The following is a 24,634-nucleotide window of genomic DNA, read 5'->3' on the forward strand; positions in this document are numbered from 1 at the left end:
TATCCAACATTCTTCTAATCTGGGCCTTGATCATTTCTTTCTTTCATGGATCTCCAGTAGCCTATTGAGCAATGTCTCTATTTATATTCTCAATGCCAAACAAATCAGTCACCTAATACAAGAATGACCTTTTTATAATTTTAATTAAATTAAATTAAAATCATTTTTAAGGATTTGACCCCTGGTTACGGTTTCAAAGATTATATCTTTTATCAGTTGCCTCCTACTCACTAACTTCCATTCATTAATTTATTTTGTTTTTTCTGACTTTGTCAATCTTGTCCTCGCTTCAAAAGAATCATTCTTGTCCTGGACTGTCTGTTTTTCCTTCTCTTTGCTTTGGCTATAGCTCAAATACTGCCTCCCTGAGACACAACTTACCCAGTTTTCTAATATAGTAACTCCAGCCCCCAAATTATTCTCCATTACATCACCCATTTTATTATCTTCATGGCAGATATCACCATCTGAAAGTATCTTCACTGTTTACTTGATTATTTAATCTGGAGCATGTTACAATCTAAACTGCATAGAGAAAAGTTTGGTTTGTGTTGTTCAGAGTTTTATCTCTGAGACCTAAAACAGTATCTGACAATTAGGAGGTCTACAATTGGACAAAAAGTTGAAAAACTGAGATGAAGAAGGGCCAAAAAGGGCCTACAAGAAACAAAAGTAGAGCACAATTTTTACTCAGAATTTTCTGCCTAATTAGTATTTTAATTTTAGGCAAGTAGACACTGGGACTCTTTATAAATCGTATCATATTCTCTTTATGAGTTCATTCAGTTTTAAAAATTAAGAAAAATAATATATTACATGATGAACCTCAAATATATTTGTTCTGCTTGTTTGTTTCTAGCCCAAATGATAGGCCTGGTAAAATAAATATAGAGAGTTATTCATGTGATTCAACATATGTAAATAATACAAACTCAATATTTTTAAACTAACTCTGTAAAAGAGAAAATTTTAAATGCGTAGGACAAAAAGAGAACAAGGCAACATCTAAAATTCTGCCTCATAATTGAGATCTAAGGGCATCAAGCCAAAAATGGCAAAGGTTATAATTTTCGTAGCATACAAATATTTTGTAGAAACCCTCACTCAATGTAACACAATGCACTAGTTTGGTATAAATATTTTTTTCCCCTAAAATATTCCCTTAGGGACGACCCGATCTGTTGTTCAAACACTGCCACCCACATCCATATGTATCATCTTTCCTGCCAATGTTTTTTAGTTAGTTTTGGTTTGTTTTGTTGTTTTGCTTTTGGCCACCACGTAGACCCTAAACAACCAATATATGTACACACACCTATACATCATGAGATATATATGTCGCATATGATATAACTTCAGAAACGTACTTTCGATCAAAGTATATTAGCAAAAGATTGCCATTCTCAGAACATTTGACTTCATTGCTAGTTACAAAGTTTCTTAGCAATGCGAAGTAAGACCGTCTAGAATCTAGATAATTAATACAAATAATACATTTGGAAACATACCAAATTACCACTTCCTTTTGAAGGAAATCACTTATTTTCCTTGGAAAAAATATCTATCTTCTTGGAATAACTCTGGTTTTAGCACATTGTTTTGGCAGTTTATTAAAACTCCATGTGGGAGTCGTACAGATTAGTCTAAATATCTTGTTTTGCCTTAACACTAGATTCTGTTTAAAAAAAACAGATCATTACATTTATTCTCCATCATTTAATTGTGAGGCTGCTGTAGGCCAAAAATAGTCAACACTTGTTGAATATATAGTAATTAAGAGCAACAGTAAATTACATTTTAAGAGCTCATCAAGGTGAAAACAAGACATTTCAATGCCACTCTTGCTTCCTTGTTAGGAACTTTGCCAAAAAGGAGAAATTTAAAGATTTGTTACACAGTGCCTTATCTCATTGACCTTTCTTCATCTGGGAGATTATCAGTTCACCTAAACCTGTTGCCATGTTGTGAAGATCCCCTGGAAGGCAAAATGATTAGCTTTTTACAAATGAGTTGTGGATCAGGGCATAAACTCTACTTATATTTGTGAAATCAAATATAATTACTAATTTGGACCATGTATTTCATTATATTTCTATGGTACATCTTTTTGCCATTTCACAGTCTAATGCTTGTATGCTTGTATTCTGGAAAGAAATATGAGGAGCAGAATAAGAGGGACAAAAAGAATTTGGACTAAAAAGTCTTAGGATAATAAATAAGCACAGTAAAAAATCTTTCTATAGTAGTAGTTTCTCTTGATCAGGGACCATATGTTCTCTGCGATATGCAGATATATCCTTGAATTTTCTACCAGAGCTTTCAAAGTGCAGGTTTTCATTTCTTAAATCATAGAAAATTTTAGTTATTTAGTTAGACCTATACAACACTATATTGCAGTATGCTAAAGAGGAACGAAAAGAGACAATTAATATGTAAATAAAGCATTCATTAAAAAGACATCAGGGCATGTGTACTAATGAATGTTTTACAATAGATCTGAAAGAGGAAAGTGGTAGGAGATTAGTGACATTATAAGATGCACAGTAGTTTACCAATGCCTAACTTGGAACCACCTGGGCTCAGTTCCTAAACAGAGCACTATATCATATTCTTATTCACGTTTCAAATGGCAATTCAGTTTCAACAAAACACAGTTATTCACCATGTTAAATTAATTGTGATTAATTTGAGTTTGATTAGTATTCCTGTTTGTGTATGATTTGTAGATTTTTTCTTTTTCTTTCAGTCAAGAACTATCAATGTATGAAATACATATTTAGTTTTGCATTGACTCTTGGACACAATTAACTAACACAATAACGCAATAATTTGTTAACAACTGAAGACTTTTGGGTATGTTCTACTTTAAGGAAGTAGAAATATTGCAAGGAATATTGAGAAATCCTCCTCTACATTGTACTTGCCAAGAAATCATTCAATGAGCTGGTACGTTTTGACAGCAATCAATCATTGTAGCATGAAGTTTCCTACTAATATAATTTTGTAAACAAGTCACAATCTTTCAGTCATCCTGGTTTCCTGTGTACTCCTTCCCTTTTCTAGAATTCCCCTCTTAACACCCATTTCTCTATCCCCCCATTTACTTATAGACTTCTACTTAAACTTTAAAACAGCTAGGTACTTACTTTCCGTGGCAACTCTTTTGATGAAGATGTTTGGAAGAATCAAATTATACGTGCTTTGGATACAAAATTAATTCAGGTTACATTTCCCAATGTGGTCCTCAATTGTTCCAAACCAAACTACTATTACACAAATTGGTCCTAAGCACTGATAATATTATGGTACACCACTTGTATTAGTTAGGGTTCACCAGAGGATGAGTCGGATATAGGTAGATGATGGAGAGATTATAGATACGCAGCTATCACATGGAATTGACACATAAAATTGAATATTGCACTCCTTTGTATATCACTCAAAGATATCATGAACATAAAACATATTTGTGAGAAGATCCAATAATTATTTTATTCTCCTCATAATCAATTTGACCCTTTAAAAATATCAAACAAAATCACTTTAAAACTTTTCTTTGAAATTCTTTTTTACTATGTTCTTAACAAAAACACAGTCTAGTTACTGGGAGATCCGGCATCGAGTGTAACATTCACACCTTCAAGTGACCTCCCGAATGTGGATTCAGTAAGTTCTCAAGTACTTAATATTAAATTGTGAGCTGCATGTCAAATTTGTTTTTATTTCCTAAGATCACTGAACGATGACCGGTAGTGAGAACTGAACAGGAATAGTTTCCCGAGAAGCCTATGCCAAGAAACTGAAAGGGGATAAAGAAGAACAACAAAAGTCTAACTTTTAGTGAGATATAGAATACAGGAGCTTTCTAGTAAATGACTCTTACATTAAAGTATTCAGGAGAGTTTATTGGAGATATTTAAATGTGCAATTGGTGTGGGAGCTCTGGTTTTACTTTGTGACACAACTCCCTTTCCCCCTCTCCCAAGGTTCAGCAAGGGTGTTCTGCTGGCAGAGACGAGTGTTGTAAGAATTAAAGGGGAATATTTCCAAAATGTTAGTTTTCTTATTTATTTTTAAGGATAATTTGATCTTAAAAGAAATTAAAAGAACTATTTTTATTGAGTAAAAGTATTATTAAAATATGTGTATCTCTTAAATCTAAATATTTTACATTTTCAGAAGATTATTTTACACTTGATATACTTGTACAAAACACTATTGAAAGTGCATGGTTATAGTCATGTTCTTTTGGGATTAAAGAATCTTACACCAGCTTTTCATTTTTATTTAAAGTGAGTCTAATATAAATTGCTCCAACGTGGTCTATTACCAAGATTTCTTCTTGTGGAATTGTAAAAGTTCAGGTGTACCACAAATACAAGAAATTTCTCACAGAACGATTGCTCTTTCTGGATAAAAGTGTAAGAGTATTTTACTTTTCTTTGAAAAACAATGGAATAGGTGTTAGGTTTCAGGATTAGGGCGAAATCAGAAATTAAATTGCTTTTTCCAGATTAGATACGGGTATATATTTTTTAAAATAATGCTGACTTTGCCTGTGGAAATTTAACTTAAGCCTATGCTATTGTTTTATTAGGCATTTATTTTTTAAAAAATTAGTGTTTATTTTTGAGAGAGAGCATGAGTCGGGGAGGGGCAGAGAGAGAGGGAGACACAGAATCCAAAGCAGGTTCCAGGCTCCCAGCAGTCAGCACAGAGCCAGACTCAGAGCTTGAACCCAGAAACTGCCAGATAATCACAGGAGCCAAAGTTGGGCGCTCAACTGACTGAGCCACCCAGGCGACCCATTATTAGGCATTTAACGCTCTTTTAATGAGCTTTGAAAGAAAAGGCACCTAAACACTTGCACTTTTTTTTCCTTGAATTTTCTCTCCCTTAGCATTATTTCTCCTTACATAAAAATTACTTTAGTGACCGCTGAGAAAAGTTACAAAGCTCTTTCATAAAAAATAAAGAATGATTCCCTTTTCTTCTATTAGATTGTCTCTTCCTTAAGTGTCTTTACCCTCCCCCTTTTCAGTGCAAAGCAGGCCTTTTCAAGTTCTTGTCACATTGGCCACCTCATTCATGTGTGATCCCCTTGAAATTCCCAGGTGCTCAGTTTCTTGGTTTCCATATGCTAAGCAAAGCTGACATCATGCATAATCAAATGCTTCGGATCGCATTTTCACTGGAACACATCTATAAGTGATTTTGACCAGAATCTGAGAAAAGGTCAATTCATTATTTTGAATCAGAAATAGCTGCAGCGGTGATACCTATTTTTCTGAAATTTCAATAAGGTATTTTCTGCCTGTTGATTTGACTTAAAACAACAACCCCCACCACAACCACTGCATAGTTTGTAACAATCGTCTGAGTTACATAACAAGACTCGATCGCACCTGGTGGTATTGACTGACGTATTTAATAATGTGATAAAGATGCCAGCCATGACAGAATTGGTTAGTTTGATATTAGGGCAAAATGCCATTTCTTCCACGAAGTCGGCTAATAAAAAATATTGCTTATAGTGTGATGAGACCTGTCCAGGAAATTTACGGTATGCAAAATTCATAAGCTCTCAAGTATTTCTTTGGAGTTTGGCGTGTGGGCAGCCTATAGTGTGCTCTCTGTTTGTGGAAGAAAGAAACAAATTGAATGGGGGGTTAGCTGGCTAGTAAGCTGTCCACATTACAACTGATTAATTGGAAATATTTTATATTCTGTATCCATCTTTTATCTAGAATGTTCTTCTTTGGAGAGTTCTATATTTCACATTCAATTTTTATGTTCCCTTGCAAGTTTCTCCCGTCCCACAATTCAAAGAGAGTCTGTTGAAGGGGAAATTAGAGGCTGTGATTCAGAATTCAGGGAGTCTAGTCTCTGCAGAAACTTGGCAGAGGATAGAATCAGTTCTTGGGATGCCAAATTTAGTGGCTGTGGGCCAGGTGCTAATTTTGAATGCGGGGCACACATCACTTTGTGTCTCGATTAAGCCATGTCTGTGAATCGCATGCAAGCCCAGCAACAGATTGTATGCAACGTATGTATTAGCGTTCAGCACATCGTAGGTTTAATTCTGGCTTTAAACATGTGACAGAAATTACTTCTTTTACATTATAAATTCTACCTCTTTGAAAACAATTAATAAAGAATGTCAACTGGGACATTTTTGTCCATAATTATTTTAAAGTTAATAATATCAGTTTTGGTCATTCTTTTAAGGGCATATTCAAGAAGAGAAAACTAATCTTACATAAATGCAAAAATATGGCAGCAATAACATAGGATTATTTTGTCCCTCCACTTACTTGCTTCTTTAGTATATATTAGACCGTGAGTTTGGATTTGTTCATTAAGCTAATTCAGAAGTCTTAGAGAAAACTAATAAAAATTATGGAGGAAAGAAACCTAAAATGTCAATGTATAAAACAAGATTAAAAGCTTTTATTTTATTATCAATATTTTCACTTTATTTGAATCACACTGCTATTTTATTACCTGGGAACCTTACCAGAATGTTTCCCTTTGTTTTCTACACAGGGAAGCTAAAACTTTCAGTATAGGTGAACTGCAGAAATACCATCCATTGCATAGAAGTACGTCTGGTATTGTTCCAGTTTGAAATCTTTGTAGGTGTATATATGTGTGTGTGTGTGTGTGTGTGTGTGTGTTTAATTATACATTTTCTATTTTATTTTTTAATATTTTAATCTTTATTTATTTTAAAGAGAGAGGTGGGAAGGGGCAGAGAGGGAGAGAGAGGGATAGAGAATCTGAAGTGGGCTCCCATCCACATCCGTGGTGTCAGCACAGAGCCCAGTTAGGCACTGGAACTCACAAACCATGAGATCATGACCTGAGCCAAGTCGGACACTTAACTGACTGAGCCACCCAGGCATCCAAAACATTTTTTTAAAGTTAGTAACGGTGGTGTTTTTTTCCCGGGCATTGGAGCCACTGAGTGATAGAGGATAGATGTGCTGTCTTAATGTGCTGACCTTGAACTGTTTTCAGCCCAGATTAAACAGACCAGGATAAATCAGATACAGCTGGCTCTGTGAGTTACAATAAAACATAAGGTTCTTGTAAATCTATTGTGTGAGAGATATACACAAGAGTCCTCTATCTATACTAGTGATTTCTTTAAGTTACCCCACGTATGAGAAATCCCGACCTTTTGTTCTGGGGTAAAAAATCCATTCGCTAAATGACTTATTTTGTGCTTAATTTTTTCTTCTTTATGGCATTTGTTTCTGTGCTTCCTTTTAGTGTGTTTTATGCAACTCTGAGTCTTTAGTCACCATTGGATACTTAGAAGAGAAAGGAGAGGAAAAGGTAAGGACTAAATTAGAAACTCCTTTTGAATTGTTGGCTGTTATTCTAGCCCTCTTCTTCCGAGTCAGAAATAATGTTACTTTTTTTTGGAATTAAGAGGAAAAAAAGATTTCAATGTAAATTATGTCGTTATTTTACAACACGCTTGCATTAGCCTAAGGGAAACACAAATTGAAACAGAAGAAACTTTTGAAGCGCAGTATGAAAAAATCTTATTTTCATCTAACACTGGTTTGACTTGGAGTAGATCTGGCCTACATTGTGGGTACCACGGTCGTATATAATGGAGATGAGATTGGGGAGGCCTGACATCTCTTAATTTATTTATTCTGCCAGTGTAATGCTAGCCACCTCCTGTTTTTATTATACCAATTTAATGCCAGCCATTTCCTGTTTTCATTAGACCATTGTAATGCTAGCCTCCCACTGTTCTCATTAGTGCGGGACTGTGTAATGGCAGCCACCTCATGTTTTCATTATAAGAGAGCTGTATGGTGCCAGCTGCCACTTGTTTAACTTTACTGAGAAGCATTTGACCGTGGACCACATACTTCTGAAAGCTCATAGCAAACAAGGTAAAGCAGTCCAGGGTTCTGGTGGACAGTGCTTAAGTGGCTTCTATGCTATTCGTGTGTGAGAAATATAGTTGCCTGCAATGGCTGGGAAACTACAAAATAAACAGTAAACCCTCATCTTCTTTGTTAGTATTGTTGTGTTTTGTTTTCGAATAATTTTTCTGACAAAGACCTTCAAAAAGATGTTGAGACTCTGGATTGTGGTTATGTGTGGATAGATTTCTAATACTGAGAAGAGTCCATTGCAACAATGGATGGCATTCACTGAGCGTTTACTATGTGTCCAAAGTGCTTCTAAACGTTCTATGTAACATCTCATTTATTTCTTTACAAATAAATGCTTCATTTATTCTCATTTTACAGATGGAAAAACTGAAACGTATAGTAGTTACATAATTCAGACGCCAGCAAATACCCTCTGTAAAGGGCTGGATAGTAAAGATTTTTTGTTTTGTGGGATATATGCTTTTGTCCTAACCACTCAACTCGGCTGTTGTACTGGAAAGTAACCACAGATGATATGGAAATGAATTAGCGGGCCTAGCTCCCAATAAATCTTTATTTACAAAAATAAGCTGGAGGGATGGATTTGGCCCAAAGGCTATTGTTTGTCCACTCGTGATACAAGGTCACATAGCTAGAGTGGTAGAAGAGAGTTACGGCTCTAATTGAGGAAGTTCACCTGCTCAGCCTATGACTTTAACTACCATCATCTATTCCTTTCTGTAAACTTGTTACTGGAAGTAGTTCTATTTCCATTCATCTGGGAACCTTTATTATGCAATGATTAAAGTTTTCAAAGAGAAAAATGACTTTGCTTAATTATGTGCTTTAAAATCTTTTTTTTCTGTTTTATTCTTTATATATTCATTGTTTTCTCCTTAATGCTTTTATTTATGAAGCACTTAAGGATTCTTCTGAATAATAACATAGATATGAAATTTATTACAGAAAATGAAAGGAGTCTTTTCCTACAGATTAAAAACTAAGCTGTTGAATATATTTTGACCTACACTTTTTTTCTGTATGTGAAAATGTCGTGGGATAATTTCTTTTTTAAAACCCAGCACTTCGCCACCCTCAGATTGCTGTATTATTAACGTTACCAAATAGGGTAATTGACAGATGTGTATAGTTTGTTGAAATGATTAAAAGCTGTTGAGACTTGTAACCTGTCAGTGTTCCCTCGGAAACAAAGTCCTCTCCATCTGTTAGGGGACTCTCTAGATGACTGTAATGAGTCACCTTTAAAATGGCAGCTGTCACCCTAGGATATGAACCTTGAAGCATGAAAAAAAGAATATACTTATATACATAAAGATGCATGTGCTTCAGTGAAGAAAGGAAAATATATTCCCAAACTTCATGCTCTGGATCACAGAAGGAGGTCAGAAAGCCGTACTTTGTTATGTTAGGCGGTGCTGTAGAGTCTGCATCCCCCGAGCGGGAGGCGGATAAAAGTCAAGCAACCAGGCGCAGTGTCGAAGTTTGGAAAGACATTCGACATCTGCATGTAACTCCTCACTTGTCTTTAACATTTCTCAAAATGAGTATACCCTCGCAATGAACTCTGTACGGCTCAACGTCATCTGTGGAAATTACCGTTATCGAACTTCAACGGTAAAGACACAGAGAGGAAAGATTGAAACAGAAAGCCAGTACACTAGCTGTGAGCTTAGAAAATATCGGGATTTTTCAAGTCCTCTTCTGGCTGCGGGGCTCAGTGTTGCCAAGTCAGGATGGATGAGTGAGACAGTTCTTATATTCATCCTCTTCCTTACCTGTTTCTATTTTCTCTCTTAGTTTTGGTGTTTTATCTAAAATAGGGCAGGTGGAGTTGTAACGTTTGCTGTGAAATAAAATGCAAATTCCACTATGCAAATAGACCATTAGGAAGTAAATTAGCTTGAACAGTAGTGGTATTTCAGCAATTATATTGCTTTTTAATATGGAGAGATTCCAGCGTAAATAAAACCCAGCAAGTTTGTATCTGAGCTGAGTCGCTGACTGAGTTGCTACTGGAAGGAATCCCTCCCAGGTGGGGGCTCTGGTTTTCTCTTCAGTCTCTCGAGTGGTTTCCAACACGTTCCTGGTCTGTTGGTAGCACCAGCCTTCACTACAGTGTGTAATAACTGTATATATATATTTTAATGTTTACTTATTTATTTTGAAGAAGACAGGGAGGGAGGGAGAGGCAGAGAGAGAGAGAATCCTAAGCAGACTCTGGGCTGTCAACGCAGAGCCGGATGGAGGGCTCGATCTCATAAACCTTGAGATCATGACCTGAGCTGACTGAAATCAAGAGATGGACACTTAACTGACTGAGTCACCCAGATGCCCCTAATAACTTTATTTTTCAACACACGTAATGCATATCTAGGCAAGTTATACCAAATAAAACCTCAAATGTGGATTGGCTATGGTAATTACTATTTACATTAATTGGCCTGTCAATGTGCAGACTTTCAACTTTGCCACTGGAGTTCCTGTCACCCTTTCAACACATTATCATTATTATTTTTAAACCAGAGTCATTTCAAGTTCAAATTCATAAAATGTGCATTGGAACCGCCCACCCTGCATTACAGATGGGTAAAACAGAATGTGTCAAGAGAAATAAAACTTTTAAGAAACCATTTGCTCTAACCTTCCCCTCACCTCATTTAGAAAGTCAATCTGACATTTTTTGGCATTCCACATATTACTTTGAAAGAATTAAAATCAGTATTGATGGCAGGAAGATGCCTAAGAGATCAATAGAGACATTCATTCTACAGCATCTGAGTGTATTTATGGTCACCCACTTTCTTGAACCCTTAATCCAACCCCCCACCATCATCACCTTCTGGCCTCCCCCCAAACTCCCAGTGCTGTGGTAGAGACAGAATCTACATACACATTAAGGACAGATGACTTGAGGCTAGAGGATAAATTGATCACGCCAATGGACCTATAAGGCAACAGTAGACTTGACCCCCAACATGGTCCCAGAGGCAAACTCTTTCTCTCCCTTTACAGCTGGGGGATTTTGCTTTGCCTGCTCTTCCTAGGAAATCAGCCTCGGTCTGCTTCAGGAGGAGTAAACAGTCATCCGAAGCAACATCTTAAGGCGTGCCTTAAATAGTCAATTCAACCTGGGCATTATTGTAAATATTTTATGGGGTATGGGGTAAATCTATGTTGTAGAGGTCTGTACCGTGCAAAACAGAATATTGGTGGCTGGTAGGCAACCATAGCAAACCTGTGCCCTTACCTCCTGACAACCCAAACCGTATTTAGATATTGGCAAATGTGTCTGGGGGACAAAACTACCCCCAGTTGGGCAGCACTAATCTAAGTCATATTTTCTATTGCAGTGTCTAAATAATCAATAATTATAAGCCCCTCTACTGATACACATAGAACATTATGGAAGCAATAGGATAGGATACTTAGATCAGCCTGGAGGTTCCTGGAACAGTAGACAGAGACAAAAATTCTTAGGACTAGAATTATTCTGCCTCACAGAATTCATACCGCAGATAACTCGGAGATGCCTGGGGAATTTGGAAATGTTAAACAAACACCTTTCCGGGGGAAGATATCACCCATGCTCTTGATCTTTGTCTTTCTCTTCCAACTCTCTTTGCCTCGCAAACCTTCAAACATAATTACAGATTTCAGAGGAAGAATTATTTCTGGGAAGTTGGAAACATACACATAAATACTCTGCTGAGGGCTTGAAGCTGAGAATTGCAAGATTCAGCAAAGTTGGCATTGCCGCTAGATAGTTGGATCTGCCCCAAGAACAAGGTGCTATTAGGCGGCATCTTGTAAAGAATGGATCACCAGGCAGCAGCAAGCTGTCCTAGTGTTATTTTCCTAAATTCACATTCCACTTGGCAAGCCTTTCACAGAACTCTCCCAGCTGGTGAACCTAATTCAGGTGTCTTCCAGCCTCTTCTTCTTGGACTAGGCGTTCGTGTGCCATCTCCTAAACTCAGCATCACTACGATTCTCAGTGCGACCTAACCCACCTTCCCAACACTTTCGAACTTTCTAATTGAAAAATATTCGAACTTTATTTACGCGTGTTTTTGCACACACTGCCTCTCTCTTCTTCCGGAATGCATTTCCTGTACATCTCCACTGCCAATATCTTGTCCAACTTTAAATGCTTAATTCGGAGGTCACCTTTTTTAAAAATTTTTTAAAATATTGATTTATTTTTGAGAGAGAGAGATAGATTGCGAGCAAGGGAGGGGCAGAAAGAAAAGGAGTTGCAGAATCTGAAGCAGGGTCCAGGCTTTGAGCTGTCGGCAGAGAACCCGAAACAGAGCTTGAACTCATCAGCAGTGAGATCATGACCTGAGCTGAAGTCGAATGCTCAGCTGACTGAGTCACCCAGGCACCCCTTAAATAGTCAATTCCAACGCTGCTTTCTCCAAGAAGCTGCTTCAATTCCCTCTCCTGACCCCACTCATTTACCAACTAAAATCTGTATTTGTGTAAATATCTTCATTCCCCAGTATATCTTAAATTCCATAGAGACAGACACTACCCTTTGTTAATATCTGTATGCTCCATTGTATTCAAAAACACAATACATGGTCCCAAATCAGTGTTGAACTGAATTAGGATGTTACATTCTAAGGCGGAAAATCACTAGAGAAGCCATATTTGACCAATTCATTTATTTCCTTTCCATCTCCGGACATTGAGGAGAAAGTAAATACTAGTACTTATCCAAAATGAGAGAAATGATGAAATATGTATAAGAGTTAAATTTCAGAGGTATTTGGGAAATAAATGCAGATTGAGAAATTATAGGCATATACTCTCAGAGGTATGGATCTTTTTTTATCTTCAAAGCCAAACATTTCACATGAGATGTTAAAATGAAGATTTCTTAACATATAGGAATTAATGATAATAAAATAAGATTATTGTTTTTATCCCTTTTTCAACCTTTCAGTGAAATAGCTAGGTAGTCTCACATAAAGTTTTTAAACTAAAATCCTGTTTCCTATTTATTACTTTACATACATCTGTTATATTTTAGTATGCATTTTGTCAATTATAACACTCCAAGTAGCTTACATCAAAAAAATATTATCAGTTTTCTTATAGGTTAATAAAAGTAGCTTGGACATATTCTACTTGAAGTAATTATTGGGGGAGATATCACTACCTCCATAATTTATTTATAACCATGAAGATGTAAATAAATATATATGCATACATGAACATATTTAATGGGAAATAGATGAAAATGATTAAATAATAGATAATGTTGAGAGAAAATTATGAAATAACTGAAGATAAATGAATAGTCACACGTAAGACAACAGATTAATATTGAATCCTTGATACTACAAATACAGACAAAAATCTAATTTGAAAAGAAGAGGATGAAAGCTTAAAAATCTTATCTCAAAGCAAAGGATTATATTAAAGATGTAGTCTCTCAACTGCAGTGTAAGAAAGATTAGTATGAAAATGTGTTTTAATATTGCTAAAGAGGTAATATTGAGATATTCAGGAGATCAATAAGACGAATGAAGATTACATCCCATGTATTTGAATTTAGATTTTCAAAACATAAAATAGCTGATTAGTCTTAAAGGGATATTAAAATTTATGTGTGGGTGGCGTAGTCAGTTGAGCATCTGACTTCAGCTCAGGTCATGATCTCATGGCTCTTGAGTTCAAGCCCCACATGAGGTCTCTGCTGCCAACAGTCTGCTTTGGATCCTCTGTCCCTCTCTCTCTCTGCCCTTCCCCTGCTCACTCTCTCTCTCCCTCTCTCTCAAAAATAACTAACATTAAAAATATAAAATAAATAAAATGAAATTTATTTCTGCACCTCTTGAAAATAAAGTTGACTTTCTATAAATTGTAAGGAGAGATATTAAATATTTTGATAAGTTAAAACCAGGCAGAATCAGAACAACTTCACTTTTGATTAACCAGCCTGAATATGACTTGTTTAGCAATTACAATCTCTCTTTTTCACCTGGTCATTGAACAAGCCAATGATACAATATTTTATTGAATGTGGATGCCTCAACTCATAAAACAATAAAAATGTGCTCATCCCTTAGCCATATTGCTCTGCTTAAATTCCTTCTCACTTTTATTTTGTGATACTGGCTTTTGAATTTAGTTGACTCTGATATTTATATATATATATGTATATTAATCCATATATATGGGTGTAACATTATAAATGTCACTTCAATATTACTAGAGTTTATGTAATTATTTGTAAATAATAAATTTATAAATTGTTTCTTATAAGAAAACAATTAGTAATATAAAAGAATTCAGTAAAGCCTCTGTGATTGTTTCTAGGTGAGAATATAGCAAGTTCACAGAAAAATGAATATTCCATAATATTCTTTTGGAGTATTTTGGAGAACATACCACCATTGTTGTGAAACATTTTTATAGACAGCAACAAAAACTTGAGAGCATTCTTAAGAAAGGCATGATGTTTTGATATCTGTTCATTTTCTTGGAGACTATAATCCTTATTTTCTACTTTTCAAATTATTTAATACTATTATGAACTATTAACATAGAGACCAGCTAAATTATATGACTGTCAATTTAAAGGAGAAGGCACCTTACTGGTATAATTTAATTTTTTCAGATAATAAACTTAAGATACTAAATAGGAAAGATATTAAATAGGGCAAGATTGCAGGAGGCACAAAATCTGAAACAGCAGAACTGGACCTATAGTTCAAGTGTGGGTTTAAGCCTCCGAGCTAATTGTATTGGATAAGTCTTTTTACCATTTTGAGTTTCAGAATCCTTAATTCTTTAAGGTCCTATAAATTTGTGAAAGTGCTCTGTTAATTGGAAACAGAATTTATCAGTATTAATTTAGGCTTGTGTAATTATTTTTTTATTTGGTTGGCCCAATCTTGTAAATGCTTAGGGAAGTTAGCATGATTTTCATATAAGTAGTGCTGAATACCAATATTTTAAACAAAAAATAATGATAATCTGTATAAGGTGAACACAATAGTTCCAAACTTGGTTTTGTTTGTTTTTAGCAATCTTTGAAAATATTATGAAGTAATTTAACTGAGTAACATAAAGTCAAGAAAGCTGATTTTAAAATATGTTATAATCACAATTTAGTTGACAAAAATGGTATGGGTAATATAATATGTATAAGAAAGATAGGGAGCAAATGTTTGAGGGATGAATGTTTGAGGAAAACATTCCCCTCAAAGTGAAATATTTCACTTGTAATACAAAAAAGGAAATACCTATCGACTTAATGAGTGATGTCAAACTCTACAATACAAAATTTGTAAAACATCACTGAAATCTTCTCTCTTCTAATTAGTCCTTGTAAGATACCCATTACCATCTAAGGTAGTTTGAGAAAATGATTTTTTTTCATGGTTTCTTTACTTATTTTGAGAGAGAAAGAGAGAGAGAGAGCACATAAGGCACAGAGAGAGAGTGAGAGAGAATCCCAAGCAGGCTCCACATTCAGCGCAGAACCTCAAGTGTGACTTGAAGCCACAAACTGCAAGATCACGACCTGAGCCAAAACCAAGAGTCAGATGTTTAACCAACTGAGCCACCAAAGCACCCCTAAAGTTATTTTCTGATAAATTTTTCTGAAATAGTTGATTATTCTTTCTGAAACAGTTAAAGAAGCTGCATCCTCTTCTGAGAATATAATCCCTAATGTACAATGGGTTGTTCAGTACTATTAGTGTCTAAAGTGAACAGAAAAAGATATACTTCCTTGGTGAACCATGTGCAACCGTCTCCAAAAGCATGTGATAAAGAGTTTGAGGTTGGTCCATTAACTCTCCATCCATTTCTGTGTGCTCTCTTGGTGCTATAGTGACCTTTAAGAATTCATTTCCTCCATATCCCACAAAGCATTTATTGTTCTCAACAATTATCAAGTAATTGTATGTTGTGGGCATATTTACTTTTAAAAGAATAATCTGAGAGACTTGATAGTTTAGTGACACGGAATACACGTATAATGTATGTCCCATTCCTGACTCCCTTCTGACTGCAGCACAGCTGGGAGGATTCTCCATTTGAATACTCTGGTCCCTCAACCCTGATCAGACCACCGAGCCAATTAACAGCTTGCTCTACTCTCACACTTGAGAGCAATGGCATGGTAGGCATAGGGTTTTTGTTATTCTTTAAAAGAGACATTATTTTCATTTTGCAAAGATAATAGTGCCAAGGCAACAGAAGGTCAATTCCTATGTTAGTGTATACTACCTAGGCACAAACTCCAAGTACTCTGAGGACAACATATTGTAATTGGCTTAGTTCTTTGTAACTTAGGATCCTTGTATAACATCTAATTGGTGCTCAATGCAAGAGAAACAGGGAATTCAACAAATAAATGAGCAAAAGAAAGAGTATATAAGTCCATCCCAATAAGCCTAAACCAAAAAGGTCTTCTTAAATGGGTACAAGCTGTGCACCCTTCTTGGTATATATTATGCTGTTACAAGAAAATTAAAATGAAAGAAATGGGCAGAGTGTTATGTTTTTCTTTTTAGTTTAGGAGATGTCATTCACTGGAAGTGAGACAGTAGAAATAAGGGTATGTGGAAAAACCAGGGAAAAATGCAAACAGCTAAATCCAAGTTATAAAGAGCAAGGTGCATTAGAAGTGACCCATTTGTTCTAACTCACAAGACTGTGACCCAGGGGCCACTCCTTTGATTACCGTCTATCCACTTCTGGGCCATAATAACCAAGGGCAAACACACTGCAGTAGATATTTGTTAAATAAGTACAAAGAGAGGCTTATTTAAGATGACATATTAAAGTAAGTACATATTAACTTTAAAATGTTATTTATAAATATGTGTTTTCATCAATCATGTAAGATTATGAGAAGGTTTTAAAAACAGACTTTATCTGAAGTCCTTTAAGTTTTTGTCCCAAATTATTTTCAAACCAACTGTAAAAATTAAAAGTCATAAGTATCTAGGCTATGACTCCAACAGTCACCATTTGACAAGATGAATTATCAGTTATATGAAAGAATGTTAACCCATTCTTGTTGAGAACCCCATATTACTTTTCAAGAAATTTTTCAAACATCTGATTTTACTGGCAAGCAAATGAACCAGCAAAAACAGGCGTGATGCCGCAGTTGCTTTCCAGAACAATTATGGTCAGGGTCCCTGTGGTACACGGTATACAACACATCCCCTCTGTGTTAATGAATTCAAGGGAAGGCAACGCCGCTATTAGTAATAGCTTTTTATTCGGAGTCCTCATTTTCCAGATAGGTCACATTAAACACAGCCATTAAACAATAGCGTTGAGATAAATCCATACAATGTATGCTGCTTTTGTTGTTGTTGTTGTTGTTGTCCTTGGTCACCAATCGCTTGGTGCAGCTAAGAACCTTATGGAGTGATGGGGCTGATAAATGGGAATAGCCAACCTGCAAAACACTGGGGCCAGGAAAGTCAGACTTTAATCAGGTCTCATTCAATTATGTTTCAAATCAACACATCTTGATAGCCAAAACTCTCATTTGAATTAATGCTGTGATAAATGCTGTCTGTTGTCAAAAGAATATAATTAGACAATAATGAGTGGGCATATATTATGCCAGACCTCAGTCTCCTTGTTGACCTCAGCAACTTCTACTCCATTAGGCAACAAACAGCTTTGAACCTAGTTCTAATAAAGCATACTGCTCTATTACTACATGAATTTTTTTTATGGTGTCATTTTTTAAATTGAGCACTGCCTGGATCCTTTAAAGGGAAGTCATGTTTTACAAGATCTCAGGAAAATGAAACAGAGTCAATTTCTCAACTAGGAATTCAATTAATTCATGGAGTAGTGAGCCAATCTTTGTATATTGCCTGCAATAAGGATAAGTACGTAAGGTTAAGAAGTAATATGAAAGCATTCTTTAAAATTGCATGATATGTCTCTTTAATGTTTACTTTGGTATAGGTATAACTAACACTGATTCTCACTACTTTGAACTTTGATGAAAAGATCTTTCATCATTAACATTTAATGAAAAGGTTGTTTTGCTACTGATTTTTTTTTAGTTCATCAGTAAACAATCTTCAGAACTTTTTGACTTTCTTACAAAAATTCCTATAAATTCTTAGTCTGTGCTTCACTTCAGGTATTTAAGGACCTAAAAGACAAAGTATTAGCAAATCATTCTTTTTGAATGTGTGGGATTTTTTTGAGGGGTTGGTATTTGGAGGATGCGAATTAAGACAATTTTTCCACATTGTGAATGATGCTGAAACCCCTTGAAATATCACTGTTGGATCATGCATCACCCCTTAGAGCATGCTGCTCCACGGAGGGGTGATTTTGGCATCTCATAGACTTCCTTGGAAGCCGAGCACCAGAGGTCTGTGATAAAGGCAGTCGCCAGCCAAATGAATAAAGGCGAGATTCCCTCAACTCAACTATAAAAGCTTAGCGTCCTGACTGCTGAAATTACCACCAACTTGTAAATAAATAATCACTACTAACTACAGATAATGTGTTAAACAGCTAACACTAGTAAGTCACTGGTGACAGAGAGCCTAAAGGTAAATCCCTCACACATTGGCACAACCAATTCTTAAAATCTTATAGTGTTTTAATGTCTTCAGACACATATAATAAATTGAACAACTGGTTACTCAGCGTTAAGAATGTTTTAAAAATAAACCCTACTCTCTTTGTTGATCTCATTTACATACTGCCTTAGATTGAACTACGTGGCTATCTGTCTAGTAAGAGAGAAGCGACACTTGGTAAGACTAAATGGAAATTAGTTTTCCATCAAATTCCAGCTATCAAGCTAAATCAACCTGTAGTCTCCTGGCAAAAAAATAACATCATATAACAGAGACAACACATTTCAGATACATAAATTGTCCAAAATATAGAGAGTCAATTGGGTTTCACATGTACAAGATCCCTTCTTTTCTAATTTAAACATTTATGAATAATATAAATCAAGAGTAGAGCTTTGGAAAGGCTGTTACTAGGAACCAAATCCAGTTCTCGAGAGAATAAGGCTGATGGGAGTCGTCCACTCTTCCCTTTCAAAGCGGTTTTGCAAACGAGGTACAGTCTAAAATCTTGACGGCATTTGATGGAAATATTTTCAGTTGAATTTTTTGAGGTTTAAAATTACAAAACTTACTTCAGTTCAGTGTTTGTTTTTGCTTTTGCTTTTGTTTTTAATATAATGGTTCTATGACATTTATGCTGTTTCTACACTGGCTTGGTGGCCAGAAAAGAAGGCACAGAATCTCCACCAGTTTGCAAAGAACGCATTTTTCTGCTCCAGTGCACAAACAGCCTTTATTTAACTCAGCACCACATTTTGTAAGGTATGGGCTGGAAACTGTTTGTCATGAAGCTGGAAAATGCCAAAAATTTTCAACGCTGAAGGAAAATGTCAATCAAGGCATTTTCCCATCTGCTCCTACTTCTGCAAGTGCTAATTTTGTTTTTCCCAATTCCTGAAATTTGAGGTTTCCTAGCCTCAGATGGAAGTTAAGTTTGAAACTTGCTAAATGTCACAAGAAAAGGTATAACCAAATGAAGGAATGGAAGGTGTACTGTTCTCGAAGGACACCGATAAAAGGAGGCAGAAGAGTACTGAGAAAAAGGAATAACATTTCGCTAAGACCCAGACCTCTTGAAAAACACAACACAATGCAAATAACCAGTGCTGGCACCACACATGCATTAAAGCATTTTTCATGGTTGTGAAATATAATGGGAACACACATCTTGAACCATTTAAGATACTTCTGAGAACCAAGCAACATTATGGTATCTACATAGGCAGAAGCTGTATGTTATTGAAAAAACGTGAACAAGTTTCAGGTATTGGTACACATGTAATTCTTGTGATTTAGCGTGACTTTAATAAAAGCTTCTACAAGGACTTGCACATAACCATGACTGACGGATGTATTTTTTGACCTTTCAGTTAGCTCCATCAGCTCACTCAAACACATTTTGAACAGATTATGTACTGTAGTACTTGGTAGACTATACATTAAACAAGAGACTTTGCTCTGAGGCACTGCTTCCCACACTCCATGGGGAAAAGGAAGCAGGAAAAAACAAAACTCATAGAGTTCGACAGCTACCGAGGCAACACTTGCCATTTACAATATAAGCCCAAATATTTTTGCAACACAACTATATATTAATTTAATAAAATACACAATATAGCTCTTATACACTCAACAATTTGGCTCATATGCACTGAATCTGCAATAAATCAATAAAAATATGTCATTTGATGTAAACACATTGAATCTTCTTACATTTGCACATTTAAATGGTCACGTGATTTGTGATGTCTAAGACATTTTCACTTTCCTGAGCTATTTTAGTGTCCAGAAACGAATAAAATATATTGATCATGTTAATTTCCTCCGAATATTATCACTCAATGGTAACTATTTTTCAGGTCAAATTTAAAACATATCCATCATTACTTATATGTTTGTTGGACACTAAAATGCTGAAGAGGCATTTTCAACTTTTTAAAAATTTCTTCTCCTTTAATGAAGTGAATTAGTCTATGTGTGTGCAGGACAAAATGGACTATATCTTTTTACATTTAACTTTTATACGACATGAAGTGTCTTACAAATGACCAAGTTTTTTGTAAATTTTTTTTTTTGACTGATGATATGGAATGTTCTTTGTGTTTATACGTGTGGCAGGTAACTTTATACAGAAATGTTTACCACAAATATGTGTTAATGTTTGGTGTAGCTTGGACTACTGCAAGGTCTTTTCGGGACTTTACGTAGAAGCCTGTGATGACGGCTAGAAATCCACCACAGATCACAAATTATGACCCTGCTTTGTATGGGGTTTATAGGTAAACAGTTACGTCAGCATAAATCACGGAGGACAGTCTCAGACTGATCAGAAACACTTCAACTCTCACGCCGCATACCTTCCTAACAGATTGTCAAAAGGTAACGCGGCTCCTCGTCCTCCTTTGTCTTCTTCCCTTTTTCTTCTCTCTTTTCCTTTTTCTCTTTCAACATCATTAATTCTGTCCTAATATAAGTTTGGTCAAAAACAAAACCATTGTTATCTCTGAAAAAGAAACAGCAGTGAAAAGAACATACTTGTGGGCACTTCAGATGTTCACTAAAAGCCTTAAAGCAGCATTGGTCTTTCTTCATCCCTGTGAAACGGGTTGTCACCAGGAGGGATCATTTTTAAATCAACAGAAGAGACAAGAAAATGCCAATGCTTTTTTTTCTTTTCTTTTTTCTTTTCTTTTCTTTTTTTTTTTTTTTTTGTTTGTTTTCACTTTCTCACAGCCACAGGGTCATTTCCCCTGCAGTCCTGCAAAAGCTTATCAATCTCTCTCACGACTTCCTCTGCATCCACAGATTCTCTGCCCAGATCCCTGTTAGGGTGGTCAAGTTGCTCAAGAACAGCACCCATCTCGCTGGAATCCCGGCTGGCTCTGGAATGCACATCTGCAAAGACCCTTGCCATCTGCTCGGGAGCCATGAACGGAGGGTCTCTCGGTTGCTTACTGGGTGACAGATACTGACTGTCAGTGGGCAAGTACTGGCCGCTTGCTTCAGCCAGGGCTCCTGGTTTTGATTCGCAACCATCCAGAGAGCCTTTTGCTGAGGTGCAAGGCTCGATGCATGCCTTGGTTGGGCTGCTTGATGCTGAGGGGACCTCTTGGAGGAGAGGGCTCAGGGCACGTTTGGCTTTTAAATAAGGTTTAACATTGGCAATGAGAATAGTGTGCTCTCGCTTGTCTTTTCCAAATGTACAAAAAGTCTTTTTCCCAGTGGGATTCACAGTTTCGTAAGTCTCAGTCTCAACATTAGCTTCAACTGTGGGTACGAAGAGATTTGTGCGGTAATCTGCATTTTCAGCCTGATTGGCTGCAGGGAACTGTGGCATCCAACACCTGTCAGAATGACCAAGCACTCGGCATTCATCTGTGCAATTAACACACTCTTCTGGTTCTGCAAAACAGAAGCGAAAACAGCAAATCCAATCATTAGGGTTGCTTTTAAATTTCTACTGAGGCTGCGATCAGCTCTCAGTGGGCTTGTTTGACCTCTGGTCTCTTAATTAAAAAGGAAAAGAAAACAATAATTAAAACATTTCAGGATGGTTGCATAAACCTGCTGGTTGAGACAATGGTTTTATTTAAGTCTATTCTCTAGATATTAATGAATTCCCATAGCCTGGGAAGAAGTAAAAAGTGGCCATTGGAGAATCATTCTCAGTAGAATAGAACATCACTGTAAACTAACCTCCTGGAGATATCAGTTAGTCTTTGTTCTGTATAACCCATCCTGGAAACAGTGAACTTCAAAAAGGATTACCAGGATTAATTTTTCAAATCAAATAAGGGGGCAAAAACTAGATCACATACTTCCATAACAAATCCTAAGGAGCCTTTTTCCCCCCATGTTTTATCCCTAGTTTGCTTGTAATTGTTATTTTGCTGACAGTCATGAAATAAAAGGTTTCCTTTAAAAGCCTACCTTTCCTACTGAGAGAAGCAAATGGAATTTTCTATCAGAAATTGTTATGAATAAACTTGTCAAAAAGTGCACATTCCGATTTTATTAGATATGGGTATGGATCATGCAATCAGTTTTCTTCACTTCAGCTTTTTGTTTTTGGTGTAAGTAAGGTGAAAAAGGATTTAGTCAACAGATAGAGTTTAGATGAATGACAACTCATGATTTCCTGTTTTCAATGATAATGTCTTCTGTGACAAGGTTTGCTTCTCTCTGGCCAACAGGCATACAGAGAATCTACATAAAGCGTTCTTTAATTATCTCTATTTCAAAGATGCTGAACAGAAAAAAATGAAAGAAAATTCCTTCATTTTGACAATAGCTGCATAATTCGACTGCTCCAATATTTTGAACTATAACTTTGAACTACAGCTTCCCAGTTGTCCCTTTCATTTACAAATGATTGTTACCCCTTTTGTTGAATGGTTCTTTTAAAATCAGGGCCTTTTTTTTCTTTTTGCAGGAGAGGATATTTACACTTTACCACTGCGTGATGGGAATAGATTTCCCTACACATTTAGGAACCCTTGGGACAGCCATTTAATTGATGTGAGAGGATCTCTACAAATTCAGTGTCCTGTGCAAGGGAAAAAAAAGGCCACATGGAACATATTTAAAATAGAAAGCACCATATTTAATAGCACTGACACATTTATACAGTTACTTTTCAAAGTCATATGTAAAGTCTGAGTTCATATTTAAAACATATGAGTAATTCCTTATCTAAAAAAGAAAGCATAAACCACAACTGGATTTATCTCAAAAGGAGTTAGGATAAAATAATTTCTTCTGAGATTAATTTTTTCTCAAAAGAAGTTAGAATAGCGTCTTGACAGAATAAAAACACTGTGGTATTTCATAGCATGTGTCATTCACATTTCTGAAATGTTAAAAATGTATTCAGGTAGCTTGCCTCTATTTAAATTTTGTCATGTTTTCAAAACTTTATTTACATATGAACAAATGAGATATGTTAAGTTTATCATGTAATGGTGAACTCAACTACTCATACCTATAAACTCAAAATACTATCTGTGTCTTGGAAGATGGTTGATGGACATAAACAGCAGGAGAAAAATCTAGCATTATAAATTTTCTAGGAACCCTTCCTGTATGGATTTAAAGTAGAACAGAAATTTTAAAATGATGAACAACGTTTTTAATGATTTAAATTCTTACATTTTAAGTGGATATCAGAAAACTTTCAGATCAGGTGTCTGTTTTCTCTACCTGGTTGCATGGGAATCATAAAAATCACCTCTACAACTGGGTCCGTTTGTGTTAGAAAAAAAAATGTGTATCATTTCATTCAACCAATTTTATCCTCCACAAATACAGCAGACTACTTTACTGTCTATTTCATTTGATGATATTTTTGTAGCTTTTAGAGCCATGACTTTTAAAAAATTCATTTACAACCCATACTATCTCTTTGAAATATGCTAACATAGTTTTATATTCCAATATTGACTGGCCTTCAATTTCAGCAATTTGGATGGCCTAGCACTGAATGAATTCAATATAAATTTAAGAAGAGAGTAAAAAAGACAGTATAATGCAGATGTATGAAAGTCGAAATCGACCTTGAATTTGAAACCATCAACATGAAATGATTGTTTGCACTTCACAGCTGAAAAATCTGCAGCTTTTTACTTCACTCCTTTATGTCACAACCTAGGGAGCAAATTCTAAGTATTGATTATGAAATACATTATAAGCTGTTCACCTTCTGATTAGACTGTAATTTTGACCACAGCAGTTCCCAGACAGTGAAGAAAATCTAATGGACACTTTTGTATAAGCTGCAGAAACATGAGCAAAAGGTGGACTATCACTGCCAAGTTCAAATAAGAACTTAGGAGAAAGTGAAATCATTTCTGAAGGAACATAAGTAAATAGACGAATAGGTAGGTACAAAAAAGAGACATAGGTAGTCTATAACAAATGACCACCTAAACATAAAAAGTAGAAAATGAAAACGTAGAAGAAAAAAAGAGAGCAGAAGGAAAGCTAGGTGGAGGGAGGGAGAAAGGAGGGAAGGAGCTATACAGGAGGATTTGTCATGTAAGCCTTTTCCTATGTGTTTTTAAGATCCCCCTCAGTAAACTAAGGAAGTATAATAAAAATAATAGTATGAAGTATTTTCTCAAGACC

The 24,634-nt window shown here is 35.8% G+C and overlaps 1 protein-coding gene across 4 annotated transcripts in view; it reads right to left on the reverse strand.

Moving 5' to 3' along the window:
- Positions 1-17,153: 17,153 nt before the first annotated feature.
- The window catches only part of PCDH17 (protocadherin 17), a 96,532-nt gene continuing 89,051 nt past the window's right edge, over positions 17,154-24,634 (reverse strand). For 3 of the 4 annotated variants that reach the window (XM_029936638.1, XM_029936637.1, XM_029936636.1), the window contains one exon: positions 17,154-21,913. In XM_029936638.1, the coding sequence (XP_029792498.1) occupies positions 21,231-21,913 (683 nt within the window). In that variant the 3' untranslated portion in view covers positions 17,154-21,230. The remainder of the gene's footprint in view (positions 21,914-24,634) is intronic. The other variant, XR_003907625.1, reaches the window with a different exon arrangement.

This window comes from Suricata suricatta, chromosome 4 (genome assembly GCF_006229205.1).
Source record: "Suricata suricatta isolate VVHF042 chromosome 4, meerkat_22Aug2017_6uvM2_HiC, whole genome shotgun sequence".
Taxonomy (NCBI): Eukaryota; Metazoa; Chordata; class Mammalia; order Carnivora; family Herpestidae; genus Suricata; species Suricata suricatta.